General features: G+C 60.7%; 1 protein-coding gene across 9 annotated transcripts in view; it reads right to left on the bottom strand.

Moving 5' to 3' along the window:
- Nucleotides 1-26,748, bottom strand: part of HDAC4 (histone deacetylase 4) — a 273,236-nt gene that overhangs the window by 79,429 nt on the left and 167,059 nt on the right. For 8 of the 9 annotated variants that reach the window (XM_077869460.1, XM_077869459.1, XM_077869463.1 and 5 more), the window contains 3 exons: nucleotides 26,291-26,535; nucleotides 10,716-10,866; nucleotides 1,171-1,291 (listed from right to left, as the gene is read on the bottom strand). In XM_077869460.1, coding sequence (XP_077725586.1) covers nucleotides 1,171-1,291; nucleotides 10,716-10,866; nucleotides 26,291-26,535 — 517 coding nt within the window. The remainder of the gene's footprint in view (nucleotides 1-1,170; nucleotides 1,292-10,715; nucleotides 10,867-26,290; nucleotides 26,536-26,748) is intronic. The other variant, XM_077869461.1, reaches the window with a different exon arrangement.

Raw genomic sequence — 26,748 nt, forward strand, 5'->3', positions numbered from 1 at the left:
CCCAGTGCGTCCCCGTCGGAGGCCCCGTCCCCCGCTCGTCTTCCTGTGGTCTTCAGCGCAAACCCCACGGAGACCATCTCAGCAGTTACCCAACCTGCTCTCCTCGGGGTGCATCCCCCAGCCGGCCCGCTCACAGCGTTTCTAGGGAGTCCTGCACGGCTTTCCACGGACGCCGCTGCCCCTGCTCTGCGTGGGGATCGTGTCACTGGCTGAGCCGTGTGCGCGCCAACAGCACGTGCAGGTGTGACCGCGGCGTGTAGTGGGTGTGCAGGGCAGAAGGCCAGCGGTCTCTGCCTTGGAGTGGAAGCGCCTCTGAGGTGTTCTGCTAAGCGGTGCCATGTACTGGGACACGTGGGGTCATCCCGGTGAGACTGGTGGTGCTGGTCTTGGTACAAATAGTTGCCCACGTGGGAGCTCAGGTATAGATGATGTTTTTCCCCAATAGAATGAAGGATAAGCATATTTTGATTCATGAAAACGACCCTATGGGTTTTCTGTGAGAAGTGAAATTACCCTTGCAAAGGGGTGGGGGGGTGGGACTGTATTTCCAAGCAAAACCTACGAAGCACCTTTGCGCGTTGTTTCAAGCCACAGGCACTCGCCCCTCGGTTCCGGGGCCCGAGCCGTGGCCAGCCCCTCTGCAGCAAGCTCGTGCTGAGGCCATCCCGAGGCCCGCGGGCACCGTCACTGACCTCTCGGCAAAGGCCGGGCAGCCCTCTTCAGCTGTTGGTGTGAACAAGGCTCTCTGGTGGCCTCCGTCCATTATGCCCGCTCTGGGAAAAGGTTCCCAGCGTAAAATAAAACATGCCACGGATGCTGCGGACTTACCCGGCAGTCACTAAAACACGGGGTGGACATTCAGTAGGTGCCTACGGACACTGGAGACCAGGCTGCAGCTGAAGTGGACCCTTTCGTGGCCAAAATATATAGTGAGAAGAGTGACAGCCAGCTGGCCCCACGCGCCTCCGTCGGTTCATTTAAAGATGGGCGCCTCTCCGCCTGGATGGCCGCCGTGTGCATGAACCGCGGATGCATCAGGGCCCCCCGTGGTTGGTACGGTGCTTAGACAGCCCATCAGTCCACACACACCCCCCACCTCATGGGGTGAAAAACGGGGGGCCACTTGGCCCCAGAGAGGAGGCCCCAGGGCCCTTGCACACCCCCACTTACCCGTACCAGTAGCGGGGGTCGCTGGAGATGCAGTGGTTCAGGTTCCGGTGGGCCAGCGCCTTCTTTTTATTGAGGACAAACTCCTGCAGCTTCATCTTCACTTCCGTGCTGGCCACCGCACCTGGCACAGGAGAAAGTACACACAGGTGACTGGGGCTCCGGGCCGGGCAGGCGGAGGGGGACACGGGGCCGTGCACCTGGGACGGGCGTGGAGGCCCGGAGACGGGCCAGGCGGTCTAACTCGGGATGCTGCTGATGCCTTGACGGCCCCTCCAAGAAAGGACAAGGACAGAAGTTCTAATAAGAGGCCTCCCTCCCGTGAAGGTTTTACATAATTGCGCTCCGTCTAAGACGCAGAAGAAATCAGCATAAAGATGTATTGTTACCTAACACGGAACCGCGCTGGGGAAGCTAATAATGTTACATAAAAGAACATTCTGAATTAAGCGCTGGCAGCACGGTGCTTTCTCTCTCACCGGCCGCGGCAGCAGAGTCTGGGAGACAAGGCGCGTGCACACCCACGGCCGCCGTGGTGCTCCCGCGCACGCACTCTCACTTGGTTTCTGCTCGCGGCAGGGGGGCTGGCGTCGCTCCCCGCGCCAGGCCTACCCTTAGGGCCGTGCCGGGCGGCCCCGCGCGACTCAGAGCCCCAGCCAGCGCGCTCCCACGCCCCAGGCTCTGCCCCGGCGCCGCGCTCGGCCACGCAGCGGCCCTGCATCCGCCCTCCGCGTGAGCGGCTAAGTGTTTCCTGTTGCTGTGCAGAGTCCAGCCAGGATCCCTAATGGTGGAAAAACACTTCAGGAGGTGAGCAAAGCACAGTTCACATTCCACAGAGCCGTTTTCTGACGGCAAAGCATTTGCAGATCCTCCGTCTCTGTGCTGCCGTGAACACTTACGAGGGGACATTGTTCGTATTTAGGATTTGCTTGGGAAAGATCAACACAATCAATACAGCTGACAGAGTAACATTATAGCCCTCGAAGCACCCTCTGATCCCTTTCCACATCGCCTTCCTATACTGACCATCATGTGCCACTCACGGGCGGGCACCCCGCGTCTTCATGAGGATTCGGGATCACCACCTGGCCATCAGGGCTCAGGATCACCACATGACCCCGTGTCTCCAGCCGTCACTCTTTGGGATCCCTATATAGCCCTGCACCTCTATCAGTATTTGGGATCACCACGTGAACCCACATCTCTGTCCAACAGTGTTGGGATCACCGTGTGACTGTCTTCATCCGTCCTGGGGACTGTCACCTGCTGCAAACGGGAAGGGTAACTGGCATTCACCAGGTCCCTGACAAGTACCCGGGCAAGCAGTCACCTTTCCCTCTCGTGATACGCCTTTATGTCCTCGGTTTATTTTTCTTTCAGAGAATTCGCGTGGTTTGTTTGGTGGCAGTGCTGTGGGTCTGTGTGTGTGTGTTTTAAATGTTTATCCACTTGAGCTGTATGTTTTATGGCAATAAATCTACCATGAGCCTACTACACGGCAGGTCTCACACATTTAAAATTCCCATTAACACTGTAAGTGGGCATCCTCACCCCGCAGTGGTCTGGGGGGGCATGGAGGGTCGGGGCGCCTCGGGGCGGCAGGGTCTAACAAAGCCGCTGGTTCCAGGGCCCCGGCTCTGACTCCTCTACTTCTGTGGGTCGGCCTCTGCCCTGCTCTCGCTTCCTTTTAAAACGTGGATGATATCCTGAATGTGTGAGACGCTACGTGTGTGCACGTGAGCGTACACATGTGTGCTTACGAATATAAACACACATGCACCTATATACCTGCCCCCCGCCCCTGGCACTGAGCTCCTAAAGCCCTTGTACGTTCATAAATGATAAGAACACTAAGGACACCTCTTGATCTAATGTGGCGGCTGGACTCTCAGGTGGCTCCTGGACGGGGCGGGTCCCCAAAGACCAAGCCAGGATTAGAAGCTGGGAACCTTCAGCCCCATTGTGTGTGTGTGTGGGGGGGGGGGACGGGGACTGGAAACGGAGTTAACGACCAGTCATGAGGAAGCCTCCATACAGTCCCAGCAGGATGGGGTTCGAGAGCTCTCCGTGTTGGCAGACACGTCCACGTCCTGACAAGGTGACCCCAACTGCCCAGGGACAGGAACTCTGGCGCTCGGGACCCGCCCGGACCTCGGCCTGTGTACACTTCATCTGGCCGCCCCTGTGTCCTTTGTCACATCCTTTAAGAACCTAGTAAACCGAAGTAGGAACCCCCTGAGTCCTGAGAGCTGTTCTAACGAATTAAACGAAGCCAAAGGCGGGGGGGGGGGGGGGGGGGGGGACTCGTGTGACCCACGGCCGGTTGGTCGGAAGCACAGTGGACAACCCGGACTGGCACGTGGCGTCCCGAGCAGGGGGCCGACTCGGGACGGGACACTCCCCGTGGGGTCTGACACCCCAGGTGGGCAGAGTTGGAACTGGCTGGCCTAGAGGACCGCCTCGGGTGGCGAGGCCCCGCTGGGAGGGAGGACTGTGCAAGTGCGGCTTTCAGGACGGCGTGACTCGGTGCGAAAGTAAAGGACAAGCACAGCAGGAAAGGACGGGACCTCCCCCAGCAAAGGAAGGGACGCTGGGATCTCCCCCCATCTGACATCCACGTGCGTGTTTTCGCGCAGCCTGCCCCAGTGTTCCCGCCGGGAGCTTGGAGGCTGATCCTTTCGCGGGTCGGATACACAATCCGTTTGGTTTCGCCCTTGTTTCTCTGGTGCTGCCGGTGCATTCACTCAGCTGCTTGCTGTTGCTGGTTTTCCACGTTTCTCTCTGATACACGGGAAATGGGCCTTGGTGTAGGAGACTCGGCGGATACTTTGACAAATTGCTCACAGGTTGTTAAGGTCCCTGCGAAACAGCCTTTCTTGCCACTGTTATCGCCCCGAGGATACGTCTCATTCACAAACTGACTTCGTCTGGCTGTAGGTGTGTCTGCGTTCCCCGAGGCAGCGCACCCCGCGGTGGCGTCACAGAGGCCCTTCTGTGTGTCGGGCCGGCCCCAACCCCTGGGGGACGGGTCCTCCGCAGCTGCAGCGCGGCCTGAATGAGCTCATCCAAGGGGAGCACAAAGAAAGTTCACTAAACTGACTGCAAAGCACCTTCAGAAGCTCCCATCATGACACATGGGCTTTTGTCTGGGGCCTTCCCAGGGTCCGAGGAAATGACCCCATTGGCTCAAGAAGAGAGAGGCTCCCCAGGGCCCCGTGTGAGCCGAGCACCCGGCGGGCGGAGGGCACACAGGATGGACACGGCCAGGCCGAGGGAGGTGCCCAAAGGCCCCCCGTCACACCTGCTTCTGAGCATCGCTGCTCAGTGCCTCCGAACGCAGCGAGCGTCGGGCCGACACAGATCGGGACACCCGGGGCCCATGTTTCCTGCCTGCAGTGGACTCCGAAATCGCACAGACGGAGGGTCTGCTTATAACACACCTGGAGACGCGGTCACCTGGCGCTCCTGACGGCGCAGCGGCACCAGGCACACGGCCCAGAAACCATGCCAAGGGTTAGCCGTGTGGGGACACGATGTGCCCGGGGACACCGGGAGCGAGAGGTGACTCAGGGCGGTGGGGGGACGGAGGAGCAGGGCGCGCGGCACCCCAACGGGGAAGCGCAAACTTGCTGATCCCTGTGTGAGCTGAGGGTAAGCGGCTCAGGGAATCACGCATAATGGGGAGCCCAGGTTCCCCCTCCTTGGGCGCTGCTGCAGCGGGAAGGGATCAGACCACCGGGGGAGGAGGGGGAAGAGGAGGAGGACCCAGTGGAGGAGAAGATGCCCCCTGGCCTTCAAAGCTGCGGTTCCGGGCCAGCGCACAGAGAAAGCAGGACAAGGAGAGGACGTCAGCACGGAGCTCGCAGCCCCCAGCGTCCCCAGCAACGCCACCCTCAGCTTCTCAGGGAACCCGTCTCCACAGGAGGGACGCCTGGGATTCCCACAGCACTCGCGGGACAGGCCGAGCCCAAGGACCATGTCCGGGAGCCTCTGACCCTCCCCCCGCTGGCAGCACGGGCCCCGGAACTCAGGGGGCAAAGGATAAACCCCATCCCAGCAGGGAGAGCATGAGATAAACCCCAGTGACAGGCAAGACGTGGCCGGGGGCAGCTGACCCCCCGGAGGGGACACCAACCCTGTCGCCGCCCGGGGCTGGTGCCTCCTTAGCACGGGCCAGGACTTGTCCCCTGAGCTGTGCCGCATGACGACGGCTCAGGGTGGGGCGGGCACCTTACCAGGCTCTCTCGGGACCAAATCCAGAAAAACCCACCTTGGGCACCTGGGGGGCTCAGCGGTTGAGCATCTGCCATGGCTCAGGGTGTGACCTCGGGGTCCTGGGATCGAGTCCCGCATTGGGCTCCCTGCATGGAGCCTGCTTCTCCCTCTGCCTGCGTCTCTGCCTCTCTCTCTCTGTGTGTCTCTCATGAATAAATATATAAAATCTTAAAAAAATTTTTAAAAAGAAAGAAAGAAAAGCCCACCTTCCCGAACTCAGGAAGGTTCCTTCCGACGTTCCCTGACAAGGCCAAGTCCTTTCTACCAGAGACAACAGATGGAGACATGGTCACAAGGGCGGGACCCCCCAGGGCCTTCCCAGCCCCTCCTCCCAGGGACGATGGCACGGGGGTGGGGGGGTGGGTGGGACTGGAGGGCAGCATGTCCCCCCATCTGCGACAGGTGTGGCCGCAACCCCAAGGACGCAGGGCCAGGGCTGCTCCACTCGGGGCACCACGGGGGCCCCTCCTTCTCCGAGCTTCACAGGAGGGGATTCCAGAAAGAGCATCACCCCCGTAGCCGGGTCCTCATCATCTCCGGGGCTCCGGCACTTCGTGTCCTGCCTGAGGCTACTGTCCATCTGTCCGCGTGCACGGAATCCCCGCGCTCTTAATTCTAACCCAGTAGGCCTCGCGGAGCCGCTCTTCTGACACTTCCGGGAACACTGATTGAGAACAGTTTTCTCCTCTCCTTTTTTATTTTTCTTGTAAATTTGCATTTTCATCCCGGTGAGCGTCCAGGGTGCCGCGTTAGCTCCCAGGGCCCCGTGCAGTGGCTCTACACTTCCTCACACCCCCAGCGCTCACCCAGGGTCCCCCCACCTTAAGTCCAAGTCACAGAGTCCACGGAACACATGCCACACACAGATATCCAAACATCTCTAAGTTTCACTTAAAAAAAACAATAATAATAATTCCTGCTAAAAAATTTTTTTAAAAAATTAAAAAAAAAAAATTCCTGCTGCTTATCAGGACGGAGCTGCCGGGGTCTGACCCGGTCGGGTGGCAGGAGGGGCCGTGCAGGCGGGCGGAGCGGGACCCCCGGGGCTCAGGAGGGGACGGCGTCTGCACGCCACCCATCGGGATTCACCCACTTTTCTTGTGCCCACCTCCCGTCCAGCCTCCCGGCCTCTGAGGAAGGCCCGACGTCACTGATGCGACATAGAATGATTTTCTGGATCAGGTGTTGGATCTTTTCACTCCAGCCTTTTGGGCTTTTTTTTTTTTTTTTTTTTTTTTTTTTTTAAAAACAAAGTGAATGATTGGGCGGCGCTTGTAAACAGCAGCGAGCAGGCAGGTCGCCGCGTCCGCCCCAGGCTGCTCCCAGAACAAAGACTCGCCTTCTGCAGGATTCTCCTTGGAACCCGTGTGTCTTAAGATTCCTAAATGTAGTTCGTCTACGTAGAACTGACCTGACTAAAGATCATGTGTCCGTGCTGCGTGAGACGGAATGCCACCAGTTCTAAGAATTCACTGTTCTTTCGAGCGAAGTAGCATTAACTGGTATCAACCAGCGACGGAAAACTGCGGGATTATTTAAAATCAGAAATACTGTAAATGTTTACGAATGTAACAAAACTTTAATTAAATACTCAATAGGAAATTCCCTTTCTAAAAACCCCCAAGAAACGACACAGATGCCTTGCGCTGCGTTTTCAAATGCTCCCAACTGGGAGACGCCCCGGGCCATTTGCATTCCCCCACAAACGCCCTTTTGCTGGGGCACACAAGGCTCTCGTTCATAGGGGCCCAGCCCGCCCGCGGCCCCGCTCACATAAGAGCCCCCGAGTGGCGTCCACCACAGCGGCCTGCCAGGCCTGCCTTCTCACAAGACCACACTCAGGGCTGCAAAGCCTACACGAGCGTGCCAAATACCCAAACTGTACACAGTTTATTATTAATAATAAAACCTGACCACCCAAATCCACAAATTGAAAACCACCAGGGTTGCTGCTAGTGACGAGCGTGGAGGGAAGCAGACAACATTCCAACGCTCCACTTGGGGCGGGGAGGATGCTTGGTAGGTGGTGCAGAAATTGTTTTTGACGTGTAAACAGATCTGAAAGGTTTTCTGAACTCCAATCTTTTCACATTTTGTGAGGCTTAAGATGTTATTTTTATTGGAAGATTCTGGTAAACTACGAGGAACCAATTTAGCCCAAGCTGCTTTTTAGCAATCTGAAAACCTGGTTATTTGCTGGTTAGTTGCGGCACGCTTCAACCAGCTGATACTTAGAGCTTTAACTTCCATCCTTAGGTAAACAGCGGCTTCCTTACTCCAAAGCAAAACACACTAAGGAGGGTGCGCGGTGAGGCCCAAAGCACAGGAGCTGGACGGGGAGCAGGACCCAAGGCAGAGGCCGCGCTGTGTGCAGCCCCGCCGCGGCTCTGGCCCCCGGGAGCAGCCCCTCCCCCTCTCGCAGGGCTCCTACGAGGCCCAGGTGCTGTCATCTACGGGGACGGGTCTGCAGAACAGAAGGCAGCCCCAAGGCCGGCGGCCGAGCCCACTAGAGCCGGACTCCCAACACGCAGCGAGAGGACTCTCCTGGGCCGCGCACCAGGAGGCGGCAGGGAACTCCAGACGCGACGGTGCTAGAGGCCACCCGCACCCTCCACTGCCGAGCAGCGCATGGGGCACCCGGCGGACGGACGCCACACGCCAGCCAGGAAGGTCCCTTGACACGGAGGAGTCCGCACACCCCACACCCAGGCAGTGGCTGGGCCGGCAGGGGCTCTGCGCCCAGGGAGCATCATCGTGCCAGCGGGCTGGGCAGCGGAGTGACCCCTGTGACCCCGCCCGCCCCACCTGCAGCCCGAGCGTGCAGGGTGCCAACCCAAACCTGCAATTTAGTTTCCCCTGATGGCCTTTTGTCCTCGTGCGTGGAGTCTCGCCTAAGGGCGAGCACAGCCCGCGGGCCGCCACCTCATCCCGCAGGGGCGATAGCGTGGGGTCCGCTGCTCAGACCTAATTACTTTCAAGTATCTATGAAAAATTAGATCTCACGCGGAGTAAAAACTCTCCTGATTTGCTTCCTACCTTGAAAATCTACAAACCGTTAAAATAAAAGTACATTTAAAGTATATTGTTTCAACGGTAAGATACGCCGCAGCAACTAATGATCATAAAAGGTATCAAACCAATCACTAAAAACTTACAAGTAGGTAAGTGGAGACACAACTGAACACGGAAAGGACACATCGGCTGTGTGTTTCGGGAAAAAAGAACAGCCTTTCTGCAAGAGAATGTGTACACACACGTGCACGATCCGCGGCACGAACACGGGCGGGCTGCGTCCTGACCCGGGTCCAGAGGAGACGGGTGGGTCGGGCGGCACGACGAGCGGGACCCCGCGCTGTCAGGCAGGTGCCACCCGGCGGGGAAACGGAGCGACGCGCGTCTCCGGCAGAGGGCTCCGGGCCAGAGCGTGAACTGAACAGCGCTCCCCACCCTGAGAAGGGGGCGACACCCCGGCGCGAAGACGAGGGGGAGACTTGAGCAGCAGGACCTTGACAGGAGACATGAAACAGGCTGAGCCTTGGTGGCTAAGGCCCCCGGGGTCGGCGCTCCCTGCAGAACCGGCTGACGGCCATGGGCGCTGCTGAGGACGCGGGACACGGGCACTGCCCTGCAGGATGGGACGGCGCCTGGGGACCGCCCGGCCTCACCTCTGAAAGGGGCAAGTGCCATCCCTCAGGTTGGGCCACGCCCCCTCACACCTGCCTCCACGCCAGGAGACGGCACCACCCCCGACGCTCTGGTTAGTAGGTTAGGAGGTTAGGAACCGGGCAAATCCCCAGCAGCCACAGGACGGAGAACCTTGAACTTCAGGGTGTGCCATGAGCGGGGATGGAGCAGCAACCACCAGCAGACCCACCACATGGGACACGAGGACACGAGGCACGAGCGTGATGTCGAGTGAGAGAAGCACGAAGTCCTACATATTAGCAAGTCCGTCCATATAAACTTCAAAAGCAGCTGTTAGGTTTGGGGAGGGGGACGACAGGTAGTTTGGGAAGGAGGGGGCAGGGCCTGGAGGGCCCGGGGCCGGATGCTGCCCCCGTCCTGGTCCGGGGCTTTACCGGGAGGCCAGCCCGTGAACTGTTCCCTACACGCTGAAGGGTGCGCCCTGCTGTGCACCGTACACCAACATGAAAGGTTCTCAAAGAATTTCAAATAACGGACTTGACAGGGATACTTTACAACACCTCGTGCTGCTGTGCGTACGTAGATTAAAATCTAAACGCCAGGCTGTTAAGATGGTTTGTCTCCGTGGCCTACCACCCTCAGTAGCTGGACGTGATGGATTTTTGAGGCTCACGTGCGTTACTGAGCGACGTGGAGACCGCTACTTTGCTCCCAAGCCCCGGAAGACTCAATCACCCTATAGGCCGCCACTGAATCCCGATACTGGAGAGAATCTGGAGAAACGCGCATCTTGGCTTATATTCAGTATCAGCAGGGAGCTAACGAGTGCAGCTGAGCACCGATGTCTCGGGCACACACGACCCGGCCCTGGGGACGTGACGCCCTCTCACTCCGCTGCCCGGGTCCTGGGTGCGTCACTGGAAACGGGCTGCCCGAAGGAAGAGGTGCAGACGCGCCTGAGACTCGTGTGCCTTCAGCCGGGGCCTGGGGCCGCCCGTGTGGAGGACACCGCGCCCATGGACACTGGGCCTTGCTGCGCCCACTGGAGGCGCTCTTTGCACAGCTGCTGGCAGGCAGCGGGGCTGTGGCTCCTCCCCAAGGGACATGGGACCCCCCCCCCCGCCCCGGCAATCTTCCAAAGGGGGAACAGCACACAGAACCAGCTCCTCTCCTCTCCTGGAAGATAACAGACCACGCGGCTCTTCAGACACACAAGCACAACCTGTGTGTAAAGCAGACGTCAGGGTCAGGAGCGCCGACGTGGGGTGAGGCAGTGTGGTCCCCGCTCACCCCGGGGCTATCCACGAGCCAGGCCGGGTTCTCCAGTGCTCAACAACACGCTCGCGAGAGAGGGGAACTCTGAAACGTGTAGGACCGACTCGCGGGTGAGGCCCACTGTGCACCTGCCGCGGATGCTGTGTACCCCCAGGTGAAGGCAGGGGTTGGACGCCGTCGCCCAAAGCTGAGGGTGACACCACGAGCGCCGACGGGGGGTGGCTCCCTCTCCCCCCACAAGGCTGCAGCTTTCGGGGGCCGGGAGCACGACAGTGGGGGGAAGAGCCGCCCTGCGAGGCCCCAGTGCTGTCCGCCGCCCCCCCCCCCGCCCGGGGCCCGCCCCGCACACTCACTCTCTTTGCCTTTCTCCTTGTTCTTGAGCTGCTGAAGCTTCTGCTCCCGGTGCTGCTTCTCCAGCTCCTGCTCCTGGCGATGCCTCTCCAGCTTCCGCTGGTGCTCGAGCAGCTCCTGCTGATGCTTCATGGCAAGCAGCTCCTGCTGTTGCTGCGAGCAGGGAAGGAGGAGACAAAGACGGTCAGGGACTCACCCCAGACAGGACCGCACACGCACACGCACACCCACGATCAGCAGAGGGCCACGCGTCTCCACGCAGGTGTCGTCCCGGCGCGAGGCTGTCCTTGCACAGCCAGCACCTCGGACACACGGAGTACGGGGGCTTGAAGCCCTGCACACACGGCTGCTGGCTTGCCAAGTGTTACAAACAAACATAAAAACCACTGAGCTGCTAGAAGAAAACACCCATGAAGATCCGGGTGCTCTCCCCGGGTGGGCATGGTGCGTGGGGAGCAACACGGCTGCCTTGCAAAACTGGGAAAAGCTGCTCATCCAGGTACATGCGTGTCCGCCCCAGGACCCAGCAGCCTTGGCCCCAGACTCTCCCGGGCCGCGCGGACACGTCTGCACACGGGCGGCTTGCTCACGACGGCCCGGACTGGACGCGCCGTGGACCCAGGCCAACTGTGCGCCCATTTGCTGGAAAGCCACCAGCAACGGGAGATCCCTGATAACACGGACGGGCTGGGGATGCACAAAACACCCAGGCTGATGGTGCCGATGGGCTTGTGGGGAAAAGAGTCGCCCTCAAAGGGCCCCCGTACGTGAGGTTGTGGCGGGGACGTCCGGGGACCCAGTGGCAAAGCCACGGGCTGCGTGTGCACCCCACTGAACACCGCTAGCTCGTACCCCTTCTCCTTGTTGTGGGTCCTGGTTCCACGGCCCCTCTGGGCGGGCGGCTGTCGGGTTCCCTGTGTGGGACGAGGGTGACACTGGCAGCCCCAGCAGCCCAGAACTTTCTAGTGAGGAAATCTAACACAGGTGTCCTCCTAAATCTGAGCCATCAAATGTCTAGATGGGGACAGCGGCACATGTGTCTGGTGGCTCACGGGGACTACGGTGCCTACCTAGTGACCAGCCGGGGACATCGAGGCCCGTGGGGGCCAGTGGGCCGGGCCGGGGGTGGCTGTGCGGGGCAGGATCGGCACCCTCGCATCTCCCGCTGTCCCGTAAGGAAGGCATTGTGCTCCCAGGTCAGCAGGTTACGACGGAAGGAAACGGGATGGGCTGGCACAAGGGGGCAAAGTTGAGGGGTTAGGGGTCGCGGCAGGGCGGCCAGGACGGAGTGAGGCCTACAGGGCTCTGTCCCCAGCACCGCTGCCCAGGCCCCCGTGATGTGCTGGAGGGTCTCGGGGCGGGGGAGCAGGGAGGCCACCCAGCATTCTGCGCAACTGTCCCTGCGCCCAGCAAGAGTCGTCAACAGGGAGATGTGTGAACAAGCCCCGGGTGTGAGCGTGGGCGCGTGATGGAGCCCTCACGGGGATGTCTGCTGCCCCGGGGAGTGCGTCCCGGGACACTGGATTCCTGCCGGCCCCTCACCAGCCAGCTCGTGCTCCGATGCCTGCTGCACCGGCACCGGCCAGCTCTGGGGGCTCAGCACCGGGAGCCCCTGCTGCGGGGGGGCAGGTCCAGGCAGCTGAGAGGGCGCGGGCCCCGCTTCCCCCCAGAGGCCGCAGGGAATGGGGAGAGGTGCCTCCCCGGGGCCCCGCCTGGCCTCCTGAGCCCCGTTCCCATGATGCCATCGCCACAGTGTAGAAATCACCCAGTTTCTGTTCCCGACCGGCGCACCGCGTAAATGAACCGGATTTCAGGTTGCTTAGGGCTCTTTTCTGCGGAGACGCGGTACATCACCCACCATGCCTGAGACTTCTGCGAGGTTCCAATCACATCACACGAAAAACGTTAAAAAGAAAAAGAACATCATTACAGAGATCTAAAAAATGAGCACTCGCCTTCTCCAAACAGAGCCTACACCCCAGGAGTGGGAGCACGTGTGCCAGCCAATAAAAGGGACGTTCACCAAAACCTCGGACGAAGGCGGTGATAACGGTTAATGAGCAAAGGGAACGAACCACCAACGTGTAAGTGGGGACCGCGCGTGCGGGACGCCCCGGGGCACGGGGCAGGCAGGCTGCAGGGGGCTCCCCGCCCGGCCTCCAGGCAGACCCCGCGCACCGCCCTGGCCCTCAGCCTCCCGCCTGGGCCCTGCTGCGGCGGCAGTGGCCTGAGATGCCCACAGGACTCAGGGCCAGGCTGCTCTCACACAGCAGCGCCCCAGCAACTCTCACTGCAGGGGACCCACGAACCCTCCGCGGACTCAGCCGCATCCCACCTTCTGTAAAGGGAGGGAGGTGTTGTGGGACCCAAGACCAGCGCAGGGGGAGGAGGAGGAAGGGGAGATGCGTCCGGGATGGGGCCCCACGCAGAGTGTGTGTCCGGACCCCAGGCAACGGCATGCCCTTCCCATGGGACGGGCTGCTCCGGGACGGCAGGTGGGCCGCAGGTGTGACGGGGAGGGCCAGGAGGAAGGGGCCCAGGGACACCGACAGTCCTTTTCAGACCTGTCCTAGGAACAGAAATCCCATTCTGAAGGGCCCCCTGACATGAATGGGAGGCAGGGGGCCAATTCCCGGCGTTGCTGGCAGAGGAGGGGCAGGTGGTGCGAGGCAGGGCAGCGGGCAGGGCAGCCCCGGCCGAGGGCACCTCTGCGGATCCTCAGGGCCGCAGGGCCGGGTGTGGCGGCTCAGACACACCCCGGGCCTGCGTCGTCGTCGGGGCTCCGCTGCGTCCTCGGAACCTCCAGAGGCGCACAGCCCGGAGGGCGGCCCCGCGCGGCAGCCAACTCGGCGGGATGCTGAACGGGAGCTCCTACCATCAGGTGCCCCCTTCCCCGGCCTCCCCACGCCCCGAGCTGCCCTCACGCCGCCCCGGGTTCCCTTTCAACTGCTTGGTGTTCGTCTGATGCGTAAATGAGGGGCAGGCGGGAAATTCACTTAATAGAGTCTCAAAATATTTACTTTCCAGCCAGAACCCAGAAGGAAAGTGAGATCTTTCAATTATCATCACAAAAATATCCCCCACCAGATACGGGCGATTAGAATTCACAGGATGATCAAACTCCCAGAGACGATACGGCCCTGGAGTCTTCATGGAGGTGGCAGCTACGAACGAGGACGTGACTCGCCCCGAGCGCCCCAGAGCTGCCCTGCGGCATCCGGTGGAGGGGGCAGAGGCCGGGGCAGGGACACCCCCACACCGGGGCCCTGGCGTGAGCCCGGCGGTGGCACCCCTGGTGTCCCCACGCACGTCGGGCCCGTCTCTGCATCTCGTGACAAAGCCATCCTCTGTGCTCCCAGCTTCTGGAAAATGAGGCAGAGGCACAAGGTGAGGGACGCCGCTCACGTCCGGCACTCGCGGCGAGGCCCCGAGGGAGGGACAAATGTGCCCCCGGGGCCAGCCTTCAGGCAAAGTCCACGTGGTCACTCGCAGCTGCTGCCTCGGCCACAGGGGTGGACGTCACACTGTGCGGGCGGAGGAGTCTTCGGAAACGGTTCTCTCGCAGATTGAAACGCGTGCGAGCGATTTAAAGTACGACGCGCACCAGTCACGACGGGCACCGTGACTCTAACCAGAGTTTAGTGCTGAATTTTTGTTTAAGGCGACGCTGAGCTCAGGATAAAAAATCAGATCCCGAGAATGCAGTTTCTCTGATCCGACTCGGGCGTCTCCCGGCCAACGCTGAAGCGGAAACCCCAGGGGATCTTCACTCGCAGGGATCCGCTGAGACGGAGCCCCGCGCCCCCGACGGCCAGGCTGGGTCGGCTCGCACGCGGCGCCCGGCCCAGCAGAGGAGCTTCCCGGGCCCCGCGAGCCAGCTCCTGACCCGCTCGGGGCCCTGCCCCGGTCCTCGCGGCCACGGAGGACGAGGGGCACACGCCTAGCAAGCCGGGGCCCGTGAAAGCGCGTGACGGCCACCCGCGTCGTCCCCACGGGCTGCTCACAGCGCTGAGGAACCGGCCTCGCTGGCCCGGGGCCCTGAGAAATGGTGACGCTGACACCACGGGGGCTCGAGGAGCCCAGCTGCCGGGGGCCCGCCCGGGAGCAGGTGCGCTGTGGTGGCCTCACAGCACATCGGGGTGACCCGAGGCCACGTGTGCACCGGGCGGGGGGCGCCCAAGGAGGTCACACGGCCACATGCACGAGGACCCCAGGGCCAAGGGCCCCAGGAATGAACAGTGGCTTCTTTCTGAAGTCGAGGGTACCTGCCTGGTCTTAAGCGTACACGCGGCCTCCTGCAGACGATGTGCAAGTAAGCACGACCAGGGCAGCCGCCCCGACCCCGCCTCTCGGAAGGTACGGGCCGGACACCCGGGGCCCCCGCAGCCCAGTCACACACCTCCATGTCGGCCTCACGCAAAACCAGCCGTGAGCACTGTCCCATCTCCCTGACGCTAAGTGACCTCAGCAGGAATATCCCTCAGGTGCCTGACTAACCACTAGCTCCGACCTGCTCCGTGCCCGGTCGCCCTACCGCTACGCTAGGCCATGGAGGATGCGTCCCGGGGACCGTGTGAAGGGAGCACGTGGGGACCCGCCAGCCAGCCTCCGCGGCACCCCTGCTCCCAGCTCGGCCCCTGACCGCACACGATGGCTGCGTCCCCCTCCGCTTCACGTCCTCCTTTGCCGGGAGCCCGGGCCGGCGGGGTGCCACACCTAGACACAGGACACCAGGCCAGGAGGGAGGAAGGAGGGGCGACAGGCTTCACAGACGGATGGCTGGTGCCCGGGGCCGGACCCACACACCCACGTCCCCGCTGCGCGCACGAGGCCAGCGCAGGCCTGCTCTGCTACCGAAGCAGGTCCCACGGGCCTTCCTCACGCTGCGTTGGAAAGGAAGGGGGCAGGCGAGGGTGCAGGCCTGCGAGCTGCCTCTCCCCAGAGCCCTCGCCTGCCCCCAGGGCCTGGTGTCTGCCTCACTAAACAGAAGGACGGACAGGCGGGCACGAGTAACTACCACCTGCATCCCTGGGTGGCTTAGGCGGATCCTTCAACCCTGTAAGAGCCTAGCGTGGCCAGTGCCCACAGAGGGGCTCGCTAGGAGGAGCCAGACCCCAGGACGGGAGCCCACGTCCACCCCGAACCGGACCCGGGGCCTCTGCACGCTAGACCCCAGTGCGCATGGTGCGTAATTTTGTTCCAGACGCTCCGGCGGCTTCTGACATCACCCGCTCACTGCTGGGTGAGCACGGGGCAGGCCCAGTGACCCTCACCTGCCGCAACACAAGGTTTGATGCAGAACGACACAAACAGAGAGCCTCCTCTCGAGGCAGGGGCTGCTGCTGACATCCGGGGACACGTGCTGTTCGGCTGTGGGTCCCACGGAGCCTCTGGGACGCCAGTGTTGCTCCCCACGGGGGTCCTCAGAAATGGGGCCATTTCCATCTCTAGCTCCCCGGGTATCCCGGTCCAAATCAGAAGGGCGTGTTCAGGAGGTTCAGCACCATCCTCCCCTCTTGCTTCCTGGTCCAAAGCTCCCCACAACTGGACGCTCAAACGTCACAGTGACAAACAGCACCGGCCTGCAGCATGGCAGTCCCCGTGGGAAGGTCTGCGTCACAGACGCCCAGCACGGGGCACGGGCCAGGCCCACTGTGGCGGCTCCAGAGGCCGTGCGGGGAGCAGTGAGGAGAAGGCGGTGCAGGGGTGCAGCGGGGCAGTGAGGGCAGGGCCGGTGCAAGCCTGGCTGGCCTGCACGCCTTCCGTCCTCACCCACCGGGTCCCCACTGCTGGAACTCTGGGCTCTCGGTCGGGGCTCGGCCTCAGAAGGGCCTCATCGTGAGACCTGTGCCCGGCCCCACTGGTGGCAATCCTGGCTCCTTCCGGTCCACGGCGTCCACCCAGAGATACTTCCCATGAGGGCGGCGGGCTGGGGACAGCCTCCACGTGCGTCTCACCCCTTCCCCCTTTGCTGCTGCTGACTGGCCCTCCGAGGCCACGGCGGATGAGGGAGCCCAGGAGGGTGACAGGCCAGACCCAAGGCGGCGGGTCGAGGAGCAAGGGCCGGAGAGGCGAGGAGCTACATCTGCTCTGCACAACCCGGGACAAGGTTTTCTCTGCGGCACGTCAACTCCTAGAGCAGCCACCTCTGGGAACACACAGAAAGCTGTGCTCTTCCACAATCACAGCAGCCACACTCCAGAGGGCACAGTGAAAGGTGGTGCTTTCTAACGCACGGCAGCGTGATGCGCCCCCAACGCCTACTCGCAAAGGAAAAGCGGGGCCCAGCGTGGAGCCAGTGTCGTCAACAGCCGGCGGGCAGCGGGTCAAGCGAGGCCGTCCACCTGCCTTCATGACGGCCTGGAAACCGAGGCGGCTGGTTTCTAAGCGGCTCCTTCTGTCGCCACACCAGCCGGGTGCAGGCAGGTTCGGGGATGACGCAGGACTCTGGGTGGCACAGGGTGCGCTTTCCCAGGAACCCGGCTTGCAACAACCCCCTGCGTCCTGCTGGTTCATTAACCGTTGCCTCGGGTGACCTGGAACCCCGGGGGCCTGGGGCAATGTCTCATCAGCCACCTGGGACAGGTAATAACGAGGGTAAACATCGCGGCGGGGCTCCCAGGGCCGTAAAACCAGGTTTCCTTTCAATTCCACCCCCTCCTGGCGAGGAGACTCGGGCTCTCAAGGAAACGAGCGGCTCTTGGGGCTCTGTCCTGCCTCGGAACCCGCTCGGGTCACACGACCAGATTTACATACACACGCGCGGACAAGTTGGGCCCTGCTCGTGAAACGGGCTGCAAATTCAAGCCGTGTGGGAGGACTTTTCTCTTTCACCTGTCGGGCTGGAAGCGCCCTTCGAGGCTGGGAATCGAGTGGGAGCACGGGCGTCCCTTCCTTTTTAAAAGTTTGCGTTATGTCACTTTGCTTCTACGTAAGACCTACGTTAGGACCTATTTTCAAAAGAAACCTGAAGAGGACTTTTTTATGAGAAAAGGTGGAAAGAGCAAATATGTGAAAAGCGTTGGTCCTGCAGCGAGCCGTCACTACGGGGGCAGGAGGGCCTGCTGCGCTCCTTCCCGGGACCCCTCTGGGCACCGCGGTGTCCGGCCGCCAGAGCTCGGAGCTGTGTCCGTGAGCATCTGGGCGTCACCTCAATGGACTCTGTGCGTCCGTTAGCAAGTTGTGTCCTAAGAATCAGAAAAGCCCAAGAGAGGTGATTTTTTTAGATCTGGGAACACTCAAAAAAGTTCCCATATAACTAACTTAGTAGTGATCGTTTCTTTGCTGTATGGCATTTGGCTCACAGAGTTGCCATCCTACAGGCACGTATCAGGGAGGGGCCAGCGTGCCCCAGGGGTGTGCTGGGGGGGTCAGTCCTCCACGGGGTGGGGGGCCTCCCCACGCCTGCCCTGGCCAATACTCACCAGAGCCTCTCCACACACATGTTTGTATGGTCCCTCTTTGTACCCTTCCCAGAGGCTTTGAGCCAAAATGCAGGAGAGAAGCTCCCAGAAGCACAGAGTGCCCCAGCAGCCGCCCACTTCCACGACCTGCCACAAGTCGGCCCTGGGCTCCCGTGAACCCAGATCCCTCAGAAAGCAGAAACAGGCCTCCCCGGGGATAGAGGGGTCCCGGCCCACACCCCCTTCCGTCTGTAACCCGGGCCCTTGTTGGCTGGGGACGGGGTCTGCACCCCCCACAGTGCTCAGAGCCGCCCCTCCCCGCCCCGCCCCGCCCTGTTCAGTCTGGTGGAGGCTTGGTCGCACCTCACTGCTCCAGGTCACTCTGCCTTTCTTATTAGAAACGCAACAGAATGACTGATGGTTCAGTCGCAGGTCAGCTACTTCTGGGTTCATATTTAACTACCAGGTTACTTATCAAGATCCATCCCCAAAGGTCCATATTCTTAGGAAAGCCCAAGGACAGCCTGCTGCTCACTCGCCCGAACACTTGCAAACATTAGGGAATTAAGTAGAGCTCATTTCATTTCTCCCCCTTAATGGTATTAGCCAACATGGGATACGTAATGTTTTTACAAAGACATGGTGGTCTTGACTTTTTTCCATTCGACTGGTTTTTATTCGTTTGAGCACTTTGTGTATATAAGCAAAATCAGCAAAGTAACTGAGCAAAACAGCCTGTGTTTGGGCCCCCCCGGGGTCAGCGTGGGGCTGGCCACAGGAACAGTGGCAGGGGCACCCACACCTGCGCCCAGGTGCCCGCTATGAAGCACCCCAGGTGTGCACGCACAGGTCTTCAAACAGACCCACGTGGCAGTGGCCTCGCCTGCCGGGGAACACTGCCTACTTTAGGTATTTGCCAGCAGCACACAACCTTGAACACCCAGACCCTCGACATTTATCCATCCCAGACAAGTATTATATGGCGCTACTGAAACGAGGTGCCTGGAAGAGTCCAATCCATGGGCTACAAGGGTGGCTCCAGGCCGGGGCAGGGGTCGGGGGTCCATGTTTCATGGGGACAGTGTTTCTGTTTGGGGAGATGAGAACGTTCTGGGGATGGACGGTGCTGACGGCTGCACGACAACGTGAGCACACGTAACGCCACTGAACTTCAACTCAGAGGCGGATAAAATGGTACGTTTCATGCTATTTCTCCGTAATACACAAGTGAGTCAGGTTTAGAGGTTCCCCTGAATTAAAGGGAGCTGCCATGTAAGGCAGCGGCCCCCAAACCAGGCGTCCCCCCGGAACTCAACGCAGATACTCCAACAGAAGCGCACACGCCGATGCTCACGGCAGCACGACTCGCAGCCACCAGAAAGGTGCCCAACTGTCGGGCACCTGTCGGATGGAGGCACCGACCGAGGAACAGCCACACAGTGGGATATATCTGGCCCTAAAAAGGAAGGATGCCCCGACGCAGCTGCAACGTGGATGAGCCTCGAGAGTCTTGCGCTGAGTGGAAGAAGCCAGACAGAAAGAGCCGCGCGCTGCGTGACGGTGTGCACACGGCCCGTCCGGAGCGCGCGAGCTCGGACGCAGGAAGGACCTCGGTGTGGCCGGCCCCAGGGCCACGGGCAGTGCCTGCTTAATGAACGCGGGGTTTCTTCTTGGGGCGATGAAAATATTCTGGCATTCCCGCGTGCTCATGGTTGTGTAATACTGGACGTGTACTAAAGTGTACACTTTAAAAAGATAATTGATAAATTTTGTGTTCCGTGAATTTTACAATCCCATGTGTTTGATGCCCAGATAGTGCCCTCTACTTAAAAATACCCCTCTACCGAAAAGACAGAGCATGCAAGAGAAAAAAGCAGCAAAGAAAATGACAATTAGTAGAAAAAAATTTAAAAAGTCAATATTAACATATAGAAATGATGCTACCCACAATCCAGGAAGCGCACACATGACGTGAGACAGAATGGACGCAGTGTGAAGAGGTGCCAGCAGTGCGTGAGACCGCCGGGGGTGGTGGTAACCCCGCGCCCCTGCACGGCCCCCGTGGGTAGGGGAGGGAGGACTGGGGGGAGCCCGGGTGCCGGTGCCGCCCATCCCGGTCCCTGCTGCACTACTATCCTGCCCGTGGCATAAGCATGGGGTGTTCGGGGGCTGGGGGTGTGCAAGACAGAGCTACAGACGGACACACGCTCGCTCAGGACGGGCACAGGCTGTGGGGAAAACAGGGTGGTAGGTGAGGAACCCCCCACCCCGGGTCGGCAGTTCCATCTCTCTCTGTCTGGACGAGTGCATGAAACATGCAACATATGAAAAACCAGAAATGACCTTAAAGGTCAAGTATTTTTGGTTGTCAAAATTCATTATGGTTCATTGGGAGACTCCAATAAACGTGAAAACCCTACGTTTGAGGCATAAGCAATGACAGAGAGAAATGTCAACAATACGGTAAATACGATCCCGTGGAAGTACACACACACACACACGTGCGCACACGGCTTACACACTAGGAGACGACAGGGACACACTTCAAACATAAGAGCTTCCCCAGCTCCAGTTATTCAATAATTAACGATCAGAGAGAGGTTCTTCACGCGCCGACGTTCCTTGTGAACACGGCAGCGCCCGGGTCTGTGGGGACCCCTGTGTGCGGGACCCCTAAAGAGGAGGCCGGCGCCCGGGAAATGTGGCATTTGCCCTGCTCCCCTCTGAAGACCAAGCAGGAGCAGAAAAGAGTATTTCTGGGAAGAGATACAAATCCACAAGGACGAGGCTGCGGAAGGGCTGGCGGCAGGTCTCCAGCGGGGAGTCTGTAGGCTGCAGGGCACGGGGGAGGGAAGGGCCCGACGCACAGGCCGTGGCTGCCACCGGGAGCCCCAGATGCAGGCGCTCTGGCAGCGCCCCTTACAGGGTCAACCTACATTCCCTGAGGGCTCGCGATGCCCGTCATGAGGCCGAATGCTGACGGGCTCCCGATACAAAGACATATTGGCCAAAAATGAAAACAAAAACAAAAACAAAAAACACCAATGAGAGCATCCCTGCCCATGGATGGAGGTGAAGGGATACACACCTGATCCCAGAACCGCGGCCGGGACAGGGACTCTGGCCGGCGCTGGGGCTTCCAGTGTCCAGGTCCGCAGCCCTGTCCCCTTCTCCCCCCACGGTGCTCCCGACTCAGCGAGTGAGTGCTGCCCCGGGGCGCGGAACCCCGTGAACCTGGCTGGGGAGAGGGTGCTCCTGGAGAAGGCGGCTGTACTGCTGGGCCCCGTTTACGGCGTGCCCCCCAGTGTCCATTGCCTTGGGTCCACATCAACCGTCACTTTGGCCTCCAGACTTGCCTTGGCCAGCGGGCAAACAGCCTCTGGGATTTGGGCTGCTGCTTAAGACATACTTGCCCTCCGGTGAGCGTGGAACCCTGAAACCAGCAGATACTCCACCGGCCCCTAAGGGCCTGCAGCCACCAGCCCAGAGGGTGAGGCCACCCCCGCGGGCGGCTCAAACACCCCTCAGCAAACCAAAGGACGGCTGTGCTAAGTGTCGAGCCTGGGGGTTTGTTACGCAGCAGCAGCTAACGAAGACACTACAGGGCAGTCTTCAGACCCTTGGAAATGGCGGCTGTCACCCCTCAAGCAGGAAGGGCCTCCTGCCAGCTTACAGGAGGCGACTCTTGTCCTCTGTGCATAAATGAATGCTGAAATCACCGATCCTGATCTGAAGAGGTACCACCGCCAGATTTCAGGTACCTTAAGACATAAAAAGCATGTTATCGCATCGTTACCCTTAAAAATCACGCGCAGCCCAAGAACCACAGGACCGGGAGCCCCGAGTGTGACCAGCCTCTGCCCACAGTGAAAAGCACTTACAGGCTCCCAGGCTGCAGGACGGGATTTCCTCGGGGACACGGAACCAAGCCGATGGGAGGGGGAGAGAGCCAAGAGCTGAACCAAAGGGCACGCGGTCACTTGGTGTGTGCAGCAATACGCTCCACGGACGCGAGAACGGGGGCCCCGCACAGTTCTCTGATCAGAGTGGCCTGAGGACCTGGGGGCGCCCAAAGCGGCGTGTCTGCGGGGGCCTGAGGGTGCAGGGGAAGGGACTCACACCCCTGCGAGGGCGACATCGCCATACGGGGTCTTTACTGGAAGGGCAAGGCCGGCCGTGTAGAGACAGGAGCACAGGCCGGGACAGACGTCAGGCCCCGGGTGCCAGTGGGAGGCAGGGACGGGCGGGCTCTGTTAACGCTGTGCTTTTTGATTTGAAACATTAGAAACGTGTATTGCTTTGATAAAATTAAAAAAAAAATTAAGAATAGCGCCACTAACTCCCAAAGGGGCAAGTCTAGCTAACAGTCTTCTAATCACGTAGGCAATTCCAGCTGATGAAACAGTCAGTGGTTTTCTGGGCACAAACACGCGCGGCCCCCACGCGCACGCTCCCCTCTGCCCCAGCGATGCCGCTCGCCTGGGACCCTCTGGTGCGGGCAACTGAGTGACGTCCAGGACGGAAGGGGACACGTGCCTGGGTCAGCCACAACCAGCAGGGTCTGCGTCACGTGCAAGTGCCACATGGAGCTCGGGGACCTTAGGCAAGATCGTACTTACCCCAAGTTAGCAATTTAACTTGTATTTTCAAGACTATTCCCTTAATTACAAAATCCTATGCAAATTCACTGATGATTCAATGACACAAATCAGACTGTGTGTTCAAGAAGCCTGACAAACCGCACTGCCAAATGTCACCCACGACGTGAAGGCTCATGAAGAGCGTTTCAACATCCAAACGGAAGCCAACTGAAGTTTCGGCACCATCAGAGGGCAGACCGCCTCACGACCTCCATTTTACGTGAAAAAAAATGAAACAAATGACTGAGATGCAGAGAACATGTAGACTTGGGATTCTCCCTGTGATTTTGAGAGCCAGGCCTAGAGCTACACCTGTGGGCCCTCACCTACGGGGGGGGAGGGGGGGGGCCTCAACTGTAGGGGCGGGGCCACATCTGTGGGGGCGGGGCCTCATCTGAGGGGGCCTCACCTGTGGGCTCAGAGCATCATGGGGGTGGGGGGGGCGGCGGGAACTCACCTGTGGGGAAGGGGCCACACCTGTGGGAGGGAGGCCTCATCTCTAGGGGAGGGGCCTCACCTGTGGGGTCAGAGCCTCACCTGGGGGGGTGGGGACTCACCTGTGGGGGCAGGGCCTCATCTCCAGGGGCCTCATCCAGGTCGTGAGACCATGTGTGGGGGGCCATGTCTGTGAGAGCTGTTTGTGGGGCTCCCCACACCTCTTAGAGCACCCGGCCCTGTGGGTGAGGGGTGCTCCTGGGAGACTCCTGGTGAGGTGCACCCCGACAGCCAGATGCTCCCCGCACAGGCCCTATGGCACCTGCTCTGGAGCTTGCAGGTGCTGATGTGAGGACTCAGGAGAGAGACTCTTCCATCTGCACTCTTCCAGGGACGTAAAGCCCTGAAGCGCCACGTGGGGCCAGGGGTCGGGGAGGCCAGACCCGGCCCGCAGAGGCCCCGGCAGGTGGGAAGCCCGGCCTCGTCCTGGGGCAGCAGCACCCACCCCTCTCAAGGGTTTCCAGTTTCCTGCTTCCTGGTCGACCCGACGCCCCCTCTCACACCGGGGCCTTGTTTATTTCTCAATTTCCCATTTTCTAGTAAAAGCTACAAATTCAGCGGACACGTACGTCTTCCTCAAATATCAGACAGCCACGGCCGCCAGTTAGGGCACAGTCTTGCAGCCGTACCCGCGCAGGGCAGGTGGCGGCGCCCGAGTTCTCAGCCCACCTGGGCCAGATGAGGGGCCGTGTGCGGGGGGCACACCGGGATAAAGGGCTTTGGGGGCACACGGTGCCCTGGCCTGAGAGGGGTGGCCCGGGCTGGGTACAGGAGAGCCACGGGTCTGCTTGCAGGGCGGCCCCAGGACAGAATGCAGCGGGCAGCCCTCTGCCACGTACCAAGAAGCCTGGGGCGAGGCCGCTCTATGGGCTGCAGGTGGTCACTGGGAAGAACGCCAACACCCGGGACTTCCGGCTGGCGAGCATCTCTCGAGGCCAGCCTCGGACACTCTGCTCTCCCCGGCCCGGACACCGGCCAAGCGTGTGGGACGGCCCGCAGCCGGACAGCAGCCCCCGGAGGCCCACGTGTGGGGCAAATGCAGGGCATGGCACCTGCTCCCGTGGGCTCCCAACTGCTCCACCCCAAGCCCAAGAGCACTTGTGTAAGAGCAAGGCATGACGATGGCTGCTGGGGGCCAGTGTGCCCAGAGGCCGGCGCCGGCAACATGTGTTACACAGGACCCCGGGCTGCCTGAACTCCAGTCGGAACCACAGGGCCTGGACTTGCCGCAGCTCAGGGACCCATCCCCACCCTGGCTTGTCCTGCGCCCACCCGAGGAGGCCACCAAGTCAGGGTGACGGCAGCAGAGGCAGCTACGGCAAAGCTGAACCCCCAAAACCCAAAGCAGTGGTCAGAACTCCCAAGGCCCAGGGCGGGCCATGCAGCTTCCCTGCAGCTTCCCCACACATGCTGCTCCCGTGAGGCCCGAGGACAGACTCTGGAAATGTGCCTTTCAAAGTGCGCACACGTGGCTCAGCGTCCACTGTGGGGACTGGGAGCTGGTGCCAGGCCAGCTCAGGGGCATACGAGGCCTGGGACGCAGCCCGTGGAGCCAGGTGACAAGGCTGGAGGCCTCGCCCAGGGGTGGTGCCGGGAAGCCCACGCACGGAACCGACCCCCCAGCCCTGGCACGCCGACCTCTCCCTCCCGTCTGCGATGGAGAGCATGAAACGAATCCTTTGATCGGTAAGGGGGGGGGAAGACCAGGAAGGGGGAAGACCCTGCGATGGGAGGAGCTCCTGGCTGGACGCAGACACAGGTGCACCAGATTCTGCAGCGCCCGGCTAAGGCCTGAAGAAGCCAGAGCTCAGCAGAGGGCGTCTGCCCAGGGGCCGCGTGGGGCTCCATCGAAAGGCCGTCCTAGAAGCATCCGGTGGCACAGCGAGCAGGCTCTTAACCCTCACAGTGGTGCCGTATCACACAAGCCACTGAGCACACATGGCCACGTTGTGCCTGAAACTCAGCTGGTCCAGGGGGAGATGCGCTCCACACGTACGGCCACAGCAGTTTCCAAGACTCAGGGCGAACGAAAGTTCTAGTACCGACTACACGTTGAAATATCTCGGAAATGTGAGGTTAAATGAGATATATCGAGACTGACTTTACCTTTTCGGTAGCCAGGCTCCCTGTCTCCTGGTATCAGGATGTGCCAGGGTTGGGCTGCACGACCAGTACAGTAAGGCAGGGCAGGGGGTCCGTCCCTTCCAACCAGGCCACGGGAGACACTTGGGCTACACGGTGGGGGCTTCGTTGGTCCCGAGGCCTGAGCCTCCCGCCCACAACCACGTTTGTGGGCCTGGACGTGGTCCCGCAGCCCTGGCCACGGCCTCACGAGGGGCCCCGAGTCACGGCCAGCAGCTAGGGAGCCCCTCGTTCTGACCCCAGAAACTACGAGATAATGCCTGTTTCTGTGTTAAATGGCTAAGTTTGGGGTATTTTGTTACAAAGCAACCGGTTACTTATACAACCTGGGCTTTCCTGCTTTGTTTTAGGGTGGCTACTGGACAACGTAAGATCACCTTCATACTTTTAATCTGTCCTGCCTGGATCTAAGGGATGGGGTGCCTCTACTTGGTTCTAAATTTATATTTAGATTAAATGTAAAAGCAAAGAGAATATTAGTATATTTTTTTCAATTATAAAGACCAATGAGAGAAACTAAGACGAGACAAGAAAAAAAAAAATCACAATGCTTTATAAATACACCACCCCGGGGTGGTCGCTGCTAATATGCTGGTGCTCGTGCTCACAGCTAATTTTTCTGTTGGGGGGCACAGCTTGTATTTTTGGATGAAAGCAGGTGACGAGCACGCCCCCCCCTCAAGTCCCGCTCCTGCGCCGTGACTTTCCCACGAGGTGCCGCAGGTCGTGTGGCTGCCGGGTGGCCTGGTCTCGGCACAGCGAGGGGCAGCCCGTGTGCCACTGCGGCATCGCGGCCGCCGGCCCGGAGCACGCCTCGGCAGCAGCACGGGGACACCGCCAGGACCCGGCACACGGAAGGCTCCCGCGGGGGCGCAGGGGCCCCGCCAAGCGACTTACTTTTATGTGCTCGTGCAGCTGGGCCTCGTGCTGCCGGGAGAGCTGCTCGTGCTGCCTCTGGAACTCGGCGATGAGGATCTGCCTCTGGAGCTGCTGCTTCTGCTTGAGGGCCAGTAGCTCCTGCTGCAGCTGCTGCTCCCGGAGGGTGGGCTCCGCCACGGGCAGCGCAAACTGGTGGTCCAGGCGGAGGTCCATGGGCACCGCCGGGGGGGCGACCTGCAGAGGCAGCGCGGAGGCCACATCCACTGTGGGAGAGAGCACAGCACAGAAGCGCCGGTCACTGCAGCGGCACGGCGACCCCCGGCCCCTCCCTCCCCGACACCACTGCGAGGGGTGCCCGGGCGCTAGGGTGCATGGAACCCTCGGGCTGCCTCTTCCCCCTCTCCCCCAACAGGCTCAACATGCAGGACTCGGGGGCCTCGAGGCCTTCCGTTCCTCAATTGCAAGATCACAGAAGC

Source organism: Canis aureus, chromosome 24, assembly GCF_053574225.1.
Source record: "Canis aureus isolate CA01 chromosome 24, VMU_Caureus_v.1.0, whole genome shotgun sequence".
NCBI lineage: Eukaryota > Metazoa > Chordata > Mammalia > Carnivora > Canidae > Canis > Canis aureus.